This window comes from Hordeum vulgare, chromosome 5H (genome assembly GCF_904849725.1).
Source record: "Hordeum vulgare subsp. vulgare chromosome 5H, MorexV3_pseudomolecules_assembly, whole genome shotgun sequence".
In the NCBI taxonomy this organism is placed as follows: Eukaryota; Viridiplantae; Streptophyta; class Magnoliopsida; order Poales; family Poaceae; genus Hordeum; species Hordeum vulgare.
Genome location: NC_058522.1, coordinates 521,257,936 through 521,268,953, shown reverse-complemented (window position 1 = coordinate 521,268,953; position 11,018 = coordinate 521,257,936). Strand labels below are relative to the sequence as shown.

At 44.7% G+C, this 11,018-nt stretch overlaps 1 protein-coding gene and 1 pseudogene across 1 annotated transcript; one reads left to right on the top strand and one right to left on the bottom strand.

The window, feature by feature from the left end:
• Positions 1-5,267: 5,267 nt before the first annotated feature.
• On the bottom strand, positions 5,268-6,869 carry LOC123398214 (probable arabinosyltransferase ARAD1). The gene is made up of 2 exons (XM_045092711.1): positions 5,856-6,869; positions 5,268-5,780 (listed from the first exon to the last, which is right to left on the bottom strand). Exons 1-2 carry the CDS (start codon positions 6,852-6,854, stop codon positions 5,268-5,270), a joined length of 1,512 nt encoding a protein of 503 aa, XP_044948646.1. The 5' UTR covers positions 6,855-6,869.
• A 691-nt stretch (positions 6,870-7,560) lies between these two features.
• Positions 7,561-9,643, top strand: LOC123397122 (annotated as a pseudogene).
• Positions 9,644-11,018: the final 1,375 nt, after the last annotated feature.

Below are 11,018 nucleotides of genomic sequence, written 5' to 3'. Positions count from 1 at the left end.
TGCTACGTTTATAGTTTGGGTCTTGTCCATCACATCATTCTCCTAATGATGTGATCCCGTTATCAAGTGGCAACACTTGTCTATGGCTAGGAAACCTTAACCGTCTTTGATCAACGAGCTAGGCAACTAGATGCTTACTAGGGAAAGTGTTTTGTCTATGTATCCACTAATGTATTTGAGTTTGCAATCAATACAATTATAGCATGGATAATAAAAGATTATCATGAACAAGGAAATAAAATAATAACCATTTTATTATTACCTCTAGGGCATATTTCCAACACTTGTACTCTTGGGTGAGCATATAATTTATGCTCCATGTTATTAACTAAGTGAGCTATCTCATGTTGCTTATATGTTCATGAACTTTTAAGGATTTCAATCCATTTGGAAAATCTTGCTTACACGATCTTGTGAATTTTACACATTTGCTTTTTAGTTGTATAAGAGGAATATAGGATGCAATGGTAAAACCAAGTCTTCTCCATAAACAAGTGCACATATGGCCTAAGGATCTGTCCAATGACAATTAGAGGGTTTATAGTAACATAATTGAATCCTAAACATGCAATTGATCGATTTTTTTTGTTTGGAGTGATAGCTTTGACTTCATTCACATCATAAGAAATCATTACAAAGCAACCTCTCCAACATTAGGGGAAGCCTTGCACGACTTTAAATTTGGACAGTTAAAAAATAGCCTCGTCATGACTTAGGCTGTGTTTGGCTCGGCTTTTACACCCAACTTCTTGCTTTTAGAAGCTATAAGCTAACCAAAGAGGTAAAGCTAGAAGCAGATTCCCGAGAAGTTACAACTTCTCCGTAGTGTATTTTTCGAAGCAGGTGAAACCCAACTTCACAGATGCACTTTTAGCTGTCCCTTGAATGTTGCATGGTATTTACCCACCTTTGCCATTGGCAAGTCAAAAAAATGATTCGTTTTGTTCCTCCCGTCCCGAGCGAACCATCGAGCAGCCAACCGTCACACCCTAATCCCCCCGAGCGACAACTATAGTTCGGTGCCGCCACCGGCGCTGCCACCAGCCCTCCACCGCCACGTGCCCTACCCGCGTCACCTCCCGTTTCCGTCTCCCCATTGCCAGCTCCTCCTTCCTTCACTCCTCGTCGGACCTCCCCGCATCACCAGATCGGTTCGACCTCGGGACCGACCGCTGCCCTTCACCGCCGCACGCCCCGCCACCGGCGAGGCCTCTCACATCCGCCTCCCCATTGTGACGTCCTCCCTCCTCCATTGGTTGTCCGAGCTCCTCCTTCCTCCTCCCCGCCTCACCATCTTTGCTAGACGACCAGAGCCGCAGGGGCCGCCGCCCTCGGCCACCGCGCACCCTGCCGCTGGTGAAGGCTCCGGCCGCCCAGCCGCGACCTCGTTCCTCCATCCCGACAAGTACAGAGAGGATGAATCTTTCATATTTTTGTGTATTAATGATGAAATTTTGATAGAATTTCCCTGCACCATGATGATGTATTGAGGTGATATGTTTATATGTGATATGGGTCAATTTTATTGTATGTGATATGTTGTTGAATTTGTTTTTGACACTGTTTTAGGTTAAGTTGCACATTAAAATATTGACTCATTGTCTAGGGTCATTACAGACAATTCATACACGAATCTATAGTTTCACGGTTGTTTCAACCAAACAACTTTCAACTTTTCCATAGCTGAAAGTTCGCAGCAGCTTTTTCACAGCTTACACCTCACAGCAGCTTTTACAGAATCTACAACTGAACCAAACATAGCCTTAGCCCGCATAGATCCAGTTGAAAATCAACACTTCGGCACCTCTAAAAATAGCAGTGCTCACGGATGGACAGGATGTAGTTCGGGTGAAGTTAGGCTACGAACTACATAATGGACACTTCTACATGTTGATAGTATGGGCGCACTATGAATCGAGTCAATTACACTGGTAGTGCTAGAACTTGGCGCAAACGGTTACTTTAGTGCTCGAAGTTGTGACATAAATTGAACTGGTACAACAACTTGGTTCGGACGTGCAAATACGGTGCAAATCATATTTGATACGGAAACAACGATAGAGTGAAACACATGTGGCCTGTTCTTTTCTTTGAAAATCCCCTAGAACTTTTTTATTTCTCATAAAAAGCCCCTGTTTAAGCGTCAGAAGGCGCTTTATTTTTCTGCCTCTATGACACATGGGTCTTAGCTGTCAGCACTGGAAACTAAACATGCAAAAATGGAATCCACGGGTCAAAGAGGGGACCTACTGCTAGAATGCTAGCAAATTAACCACTACACAACACGCACTCATCTGCACAATATCGATGACAGCCCTTCACGTAGTATGAAATGGACGTATGTGAGGCTTAAATGAGTTTTAAATAGTGCGGCCCAGTTTGCACGCTCTAGGTTTTTTAAAGGTATTTGTAGAATGTATTTAATAAAAGTAATGTTAAAATATTCATGTGTTAAATATTATAATATTTTGGGGAGCTATAAATAGTATACATAACGATGATTATTAGTAACTAAAAATATTTAAATATACATCGATGTATTATATATAAATGTTTAATAAAGACATACAGGTAAATTACTTATTAAATTAAAATGTTTAATGAATACGAAAAAGTTATACACTTGCAGCTTATACGTAAATTAGACAAAATGATGAATACAAACCTTTACTAACTATTCAATCGTGTATAATTTTAACTATAGAATTATATTCAAAAACGTTATATAATTTATATATTAGCCATAATAAAATATTGATATGAATATTTCAAATTTTAAATTACCAATATTTTTGTTATATGAATTTTTAAATATACAAATGTGCATCTAATAATTAAAATGTTTGTAATTATAGAAACAATTTTATTTGTGTGCATATAATTGTATTGTACAATTTTTTTATTCTAAATATAAATTACCAATATTAATATTTTATTGTATTAAATTATAAAACTGTTTTTATAATTCATAAATATTATTTCAAATATATTAATATTTTCTAAAATAATTGATGTTTTCCAAAATTAAGTTATTTGTTTATATGTAATAATACTTATATGTCACGAATATTTGAAAAGTATTTTTATTATGGTTAGAATTTTCTTACTTTTTACAAATTTCTGAAAGATGCAAGCAGGTGCAAATGGGTCGCACTGACTGCAGGCCACTTCAGCTCCAAGAACGCCTTCGTTATTTACTAAAAATAAAAAGAGAGCGCCTTAGGTCTACTACATTATGTAGTTAACAATGTAAGACCTGAATGCCTTACCGGTGTAGTGGCTAGGACTGGCTATGTGCGAGCACTCTTTTTGTGTTAATTTTTATGAAAAAATTGGATACCACCTTAGCACAAGGGCCTCTTTTGTGATAAAACATAATTTGAGGCGGTTTTCGCAAAAAAATGGCCACAAGCCTTTTTTTGTCGTCGAGTCACTGAGAGTGGGGCCCACGCACGCTGGCATGCCTTGTGAGCGGTCCTGGTGTATACAATTAAGATTTACATTGTATTTGCACGCTCGAGCCACGTTATTGCGATAGTTCGATGTATGACGCAAGTTCTAACAACAAAGTGACCGTCTATGTCAAGTTCTAACACCATTAGTGTAATTGACTCCTATGAATCAAAAGGTGTTTAGACATCATCAACCCTGAGCTGGTTCTGAACCTTTGTTAGATACATTGGTGTTTGATGGAGCAAGCATATTTTTTCCTGATGCTCTCCATGCCCAAATCTTGTTATCATTTGCTTGACAACAAGCCCATCTGTGCTCGTGAACAAACATGGATTAAATCACTTCTAATACCACCTCTCATTTTGTAGTATTGTTCGATCCACACTGCTCAAATGTTGAGACTAAGATAGCAGTGTAAAGCGTGGACTTCAGACCGGATAAGAAAAGAATGCAACTTAGGCAGGCGGGAGCGAGAAGATGCATATATGAACTAGACTGATTGAGTTAGTATGGGTTACGGAGGTGGGTAGAGTCGATGAGCTCCTCAACACCCCCATGTTCCAAGACTAAGACCATGTGCAAGAAAATGCTGCTGTAATTGATAACATGATTACATGATCAGTAGACACATGCATTAAAGATGGTATGAGCAATGACAATTAGAGAGTTTAAAGTATTTCCTCACGGTGTAGAAGGCGGGCATGAAAATTCTCTGAAACCTAAGTAATTATTGATTGACTGTGAGATGGACTAAAAAATTGCATTCATACTACGCATTCATATAGAAGTAGTATAATAGAGTACTAATTAGCCGTTCGGAGTAAATGCAATGCGTCCTAAACCTTGTTTATTATGAAAAAACACGTAAATTTAACTGTGCTTTCTAGACAGTGACAGAGGTAGTATCATAAGTGAATACTCCCTCTGTCCCTGTGTATAAGTCATTCGGGTAGTTTTAGGTCATCGATTTAAGAAATTAAATATGTGTTATATGTCATGAAAAGTATATCACTAGATTTCTATATGGATGTATTTTCTAAATATATATCTTTTGTCACATATGATACATATTTAGATAGTTAAATTGTCGACCTAGAACTACGTGAATGACTTATATGATACATATTTAGATAGTAGTACTAAACATGCAAATGGCCTTCTTTTTTTACTAATAGCTTGGTTATTATATCCGGCTAACTATCACAAACACTGTATATTCCTGGACAAACAAACACAAGCGCACTCTTTGGTCCATCACAGACCAATGGCGGCACCGAGCAGGTTATCATTGTTCTTTTCAATGTATGAATCAAATCACACATTACCATTTTTGTTCACCATGAGAAAAATGGGCATATGTCAACCTATGCAGGTTCAGTTTGGACTGTACTTCAATCGTGTATCCGCCATCAAATTTCCAGTTGCCTTGCCCATTGTCATGTTAACTCCAGATATGTGGAATTCACTACAGGTTTCTATATCTGCATTATGTTTTAGAACATGTAGTTTGTAATATTTTTCCAGTTGTGGAACTGTAGCATGTAATATTTTTCATGTGGACAGCATATATATGCTAATACCGACATCCGTCAGACTTATTTACAGCATCACAATTACAAACAAAACAAAAAAACTAGCCCCGCCATCGAATCTCAATGGCAAACAAATTAATACCAAATGAAGGCCTTGCTAAGCAAATAAATGCGGTCTAAATCGGGTACTTGCACCAGGGGTCATCTAGGTTATCTAATGGTAACCTTAGCAACTCTCACTTGGGATCAAAACTGCAATGTAGCTCTAAATAGCTAAGCATTTCATGAATCCGAATGTGTTCTCTGATACCTGCCACTCTTGTGGAGCTGCAGCTTCAGAGAATGCATCTTGCGGGCCACCGCTCCCCAGATCATCTGGACAGCATCATCCGGCTTCGAAGGGTACTGGTACTCAAAGTGATGAGCCACCTCCTTCAGCCTTCTCCACATGCTAGTCCACTGATCCCGTGTCACGCCTCGGAGGACCCGCAGCAGGGAGCCCTTCCTCACAGCATCCGAGGCACGGACGAACACGCAGAACTCCGAGTAGTCGAGGACGTCCTCGAAAGGGAGCTCGATCTCGTCGCTGATTATGACGGGGACGCAGTGGCTGACGATGGCGTCGAAGAGGCGGTTCGACGAGGGCGTGTCGCCGGCGATGTTCAGGCAGAACTTGGAGGACGCCATGCCTTTGGTGGCGCGCCTGATCCCGTTCTGCCGGACGCTCCCGTAGGTGAAGTGGACGTCCTTCTCGTCCTTGAGAAGCTGGTACAGCTTCTGACGAACCTTTCCACCCTGAAACCACCACAGAATCTCTCCCAGTTGTTATACCCTGGCAGGGCACAGAGAAGGGAACGTTGTGCCACTTACATCTTTCCTGTGAATGGCTCCTTGGAAGTAGGCCAGCACTGGCCGCTGTTCGAACGCCGGCGATTCGTCGTCTCCGAGGGAACGGACCACGTGCATGTAAGGAGCAATGACGTCCTTCTTCAGGTTCGCGACGTCCGGCGGGTACCTCCCGAAGTCCGAGAGCACGTACATGGCGGCGCTGAGCTTCTTCCTGGCCTGCATCATGCTGTTGGGATGGTGAGGGACGACGAGGTGGTCCTTGCCACCCCACCGCCTCCACTCCTCCTGCCTCATCAGGTACTTCACCAGCTCGGCCTGCAGGACCCTGTTCCTGCTCACCCTCTCCCTCCCCCGGAGCTTCGAGTGCCGGTTGTAGCTCAACGACGCGAAGAAGGGCACGAAGAAGACGTCGGCGAGGCTGGCGTTTGTCACCCTGACGGCGACGCATGGCCTGCTCATCCCGCCGCCGCCGTCCGGACTGTGGGGCAGGGTGGAGGACAGTATGTCAAGCGTGAGCCAGTACGCGACGCTGTGCTGCAGGTTCAGCCCGCCGGGGTAGTGTGGCACGGCGCCGGCGTCACGGACGTCCGGCCAGGCCGCATTCCCCTCCTTCCCGTCCCACCCCAGCATGCCAAAGTGGAACTCCGGCGGCAGGTCATACAAGTACACCCTGAGCAGCGCGCTCTCGGCGTCGCATGATCCCTCGCTCTCTTCTCCTCCTCCTGCTCCTGCCAACGGCGTCTCTCGAACAACCGGATCGCCCATCCTGACAGTGTCCACCATCAAGTCACTATTGGATGGCACGGCCACCGGGATCGACGCAGTATGGTTGCCGCCATTATTGTGTCTGTCATCGTCATCGCCGGCGAGCAATTGCGTCTTGTTGGCATCGGCTATCAGGATAGCGTTGTTGATCCGGGAGTTGACGAGAGCCCAGCAGGAGAAAGCCAGGAGGGAGAGGGCCAGGAAGGTCACGAAGCGGATCACCCTCCTGTGCTCCGGCGGCGGCGAAGGCTGCATCTTTCTCTCCACTACGATCCAAGGAACAGCACCGCCAGAATCCGGTTAAATCGGCCGTCGGCGAACTGCAACCTCAACAGCCATCATAGAAACGAGCCAGAGACTCGATCTCCTCGCAGATCATCAATGATAATCACCTGAAGCCGGTTCGGGCACGGCCCAGAGAATCAATTGATCTTGTTATCAAGGGGAACAGACATGTGCTGCCATGAATGAGTGCAGCAGAGAGAACAACCGGGGGGGGGGGGGGGGGGGGGGGGGGCTGCTGATTCTTTGGGTTGCGCAAAGGAAGAACAGATTACCTCGCGTGATTTTGCGCTGGGGGCGATTGGATCGCGGAAAGGAACACAAATCAGCTTATCTGTATTGTCTCAGGATCGTTTATTCCAGCCAATTGTCATCTATCGTTCCTGCATGCATGCGGATCTGTTTCTTTTGGTTGGAGATTTCAGCTCGACGCAGCAGAAAAACCGGCCAACTGTTTGTTGATGGTCAAAGATCGGAGAAGCCAACACGTGTGCACCGCACTAAGAGCATCTCCATCAGTTCCCCGAAAATTTTCTTCCTCAATAATTTTTTGGGTGGATTTCAGGTGGATTGCTTTTGTAGCTTCTAATAAATAAATTCATCCTCAATACCCAACATGGCATGTGGCCCACTTGAAAAGATATCGCTCTCTCCAGGCCACGACATTTTTTGACTGACAATGCCGCAGCGGGGAAAATATCAGGTGATACCATCACTTAAGTGCTCTCATGATACCAGTTTCAAATATTCAATTTTAGATGTGTCAAAAAATGACAAAAACGCTTATGAATGTTCATCACATATATGTCTACAACCCTTAAAAAAATCGGATGAAAATTCGAAATACACACAGAGAAATCTAACGTGAATCTCTTCCTAATCTCTCCCTAATAATAATAATAATAATGATAATAATAATAATAATAATCTCCCTTAATAAAAAAGCGCGGAGCGCTGCCGTCCGTCGTGGTTTTTTTGCGAAAAAGTCCTTCCGTTTTATAGCATTCAACCCGCAGTCCCTGGTTAAGTGGAAAAATGTTTTAGATTTGCAAGAAAGCCCCTCACCTCCGGATCGGATCCGCCCCACCGCCGCCAGGGCCGCCCCGCGCCTCCTCCGCCCCCTGCCCCTCCTCTCCACCGACCGGCTCCTCCTAGCACACGGCCGGCCCTCGACCGGGGCTTCCGCCGCCTGCTGGCGCAGCGCGCCACCGCCACCTCCGGCTACGACCCGTCCCTCCTCCGCGGGGTCTCCTACAAGGTGGAGGACAGCGACGCCGACAGCCCCGTCCGCGTCGTTCAGCCCGTCCCCGCCGATGAGCAGCAGCGTCTCCACTCTCCAGCAGCGGCGGCGGCGCAAGTGAGATTTGGTACCTCCAGTAGCATCAGCAAAACAGTTATCGGTCACCCAAATATTGTTCGTGTGTTATCAAACTCATTCGATGCCAATCCGGGATTCTTTGGATCTAATGGTGCTATACCAGGAGATTTACCTCCCGCCCGAGCGTCCCCGCCGTCGGTGGCCGCGCCGCTGCCCACCGGCCGCCGGCCAGAGGTGAGTTCTTTCCAGCTAAAGAGCAGGCCTGGAGTCCTTTCGGTGCTGCAAGTTTGTGAAGCTCTGATGTTATCATCATCCCAGTTTCCCTTCTTCAGATATGCAGAATTCTTCCTTGTTCGTTGGATGCTTGAGCAGGGAAATGATTTTCCTGGAAAGGCATCTCTACTGAATCAGGTGTTGAAAAATGTTCTCTTGTGTGTGTTTCAGTGCGAACTCGGATCAGTTGCTGCTCCAAACCCAACAATTCGGAGGAAGAACCCGCAAGAAGCGAGTCTCCCAGCGATGCCAAGGTTGGTCGTGCATTTACTACTCTTCTTTTCTTATAGTTGTCTCTGTTTCAACCATACAAATTCATCTAGCCATAAGGTGGAGAATGCAAAGAGTGGGGACACTGTCATTCATATTTGGCGTGGTAATACCATAATAAACAGTCAGAAACCTTACGGTCTTGCAACATCTTCAGAATCAATATTCTGCTCCAGTCGGGCTCTACGTATACCCTGTTTTTTAGTGGAATATGTAGTATATCCTGTCGATCATGGATTATCTAAAAAAAGGCTTTCAAATTAGAAAGTTCTTCAAATTGTACAAGTAAATAATCCTTGAGAGATGTTTATGGCGAATGTCAACTGTCAGTCTGCACAAGACACAAGTGATGTATACATGATCCCCAAATGGTGAACAGTACCATTCTGCAAAATAAAATGCCTCAAGAACCAAAAGGGGCATGAACAATTTGTGGGCTTTTTTGTTACAGCTCTATAAAAAACTTCTCCAGGCTCGTTTTGCTTTCAAGTCTCATGCGCGTTTTCTTTCTCATACAGGATGAAGAAAATATTAGCTCCAGACGACGATGTGTAGCTTGCATGTGTGTTGTAACATTAATCAGTGCATCGGGCCAACGTTTTATGCGCCAAAAGGATTTGCTGTAGATATGACGAACAAGCCTGGCATACAAAAAGCTGTGTGCAGAAACTGTGGTGGTGGCGGCGCTATAATATGTAAGAGCTATTGCATTACCTTGGTCTCTTTCTATGTTATTACGTCTTCCTGGGTTCCATGCCTTGACCCTTGATTAGTCTGATGAGTAGACTTCCAGCTTCAACAGTGTTATAAGGAATTGTGCTTGTGAAGAACAATTTCGTTGATTGTAATTATATTCATTGAGTGTGTGTTTGTGTGGCTGATTTTTAACATTTAATTAAATTTTATATGATGACTATACTTTTCTTTGGGAACACGAACGCAGATGTACATACGTACTTAATACACTTATCCCTATAAATGCACGCAGGTATGTACACTTTATTCTATGAACACCTTTGAAAGACTGATCCGACAAATCATCTTAGATTGACGAAGTCGTCATAAACGTCTCCGTAGTCTATGAGAACATCTTCTTCCATTGAACGCGTATCATTGGAATGCCTGAAATAAATATATACCTAATAATAAAGCGGCTATTGCTTCCGTCGGAAAACCCACCGCGGTATTTTTATAAAAAAAATCCTGTAATTTTTGTTATTCGACCCGCGCTCCATCATTTATCTGCAACATAAAAGGAAAAAACGATTCGCTGCAAAAATTATACCCATACGCATCGCCTCTTTCCGTCGACTCTGGGCCACCCTGGCCTGTGCCCAGGCCGCCGCCACACCACTCGCCGCCGCGGCCTACCTCAACCGCCACCGCTGCCGATCTCAACACCCCGCCTCCGCGGCCGTACCTCTCCCCGCTCACTGCCCCCGTTGCGGCGCTCGAGCGCATCACGTCGACCCTGGTCCACCCTGGCATGTGCCCAGGCCGCTGCCACACCACTCGTCGCCGCGGCCGACCTCAACCACCACTGTTGTCGATCTCAACCCACCCGCCTGCGTCTGCTCGATGCAGAACGACGGCGGCGCGACGGAGGGAAGTACTTGCAGGTGGAGGCAGGCCTCCATGGCTCACACGGGGAACTCCGAGGTTATGGCGCGGCAACGGCGACTCCTTATGGCCAGATAGAGGCGCCTAACCCTTGCTCCTCTCATCGTATCCCCTCCTCCGGCAGGAACTCATCATCTGGTGAGATCCCCTCCCCATGCCTCCAACCGTGTGCCAAGCACCGACAAGACATTTTGTTTTGTGGGGATTTGTTTGCTGATGAATGAATGTATTGAATGTAAGATTGTATTGTTGTAGAGACACATAATGGAACACCACCTCCAGTTTGTCATCTGATCCTACATTCTCTACCCCATGAGTGAAATAATATAACAGTCCATTGATCAATTTCACGTAACCTCTTTGTTTTGCTTTGCTTGTCCCGCTCAATTTCTCATCATGGTGGAATTAACAATGAACGGGTTGATTTCTCAACAAAATAGGATAGGACTGACTACATTAGTTAGTTAGCTTATTATTTTAATAAATCAAAATGATTATAAAAAGATTAAAAGCGTGTGATATTTTTTTTTCTCCCGTTGCAAAGCACGGGCCCTTTTGCTACTAATAATAAAGCAAATACGGTTTCTGGTCGTCCGTCTTAAAAATTACCCCTAAAGTTTGCATAAATTACCCACCATGCCACCGGTAATTAATAG

Bases quoted from the DNA above. Each gene is read 5' to 3' on its own strand.
- LOC123398214 (XM_045092711.1), bottom strand. From the start codon at position 6,854: ATGCAGCCTTCGCCGCCGCCGGAGCACAGGAGGGTGATCCGCTTCGTG. The intron at 5,781-5,855 runs GTAAGTGGCACA...TGGTGGTTTCAG, and splicing joins GAGCCATTCACAGGAAAGAT to GGTGGAAAGGTTCGTCAGAA.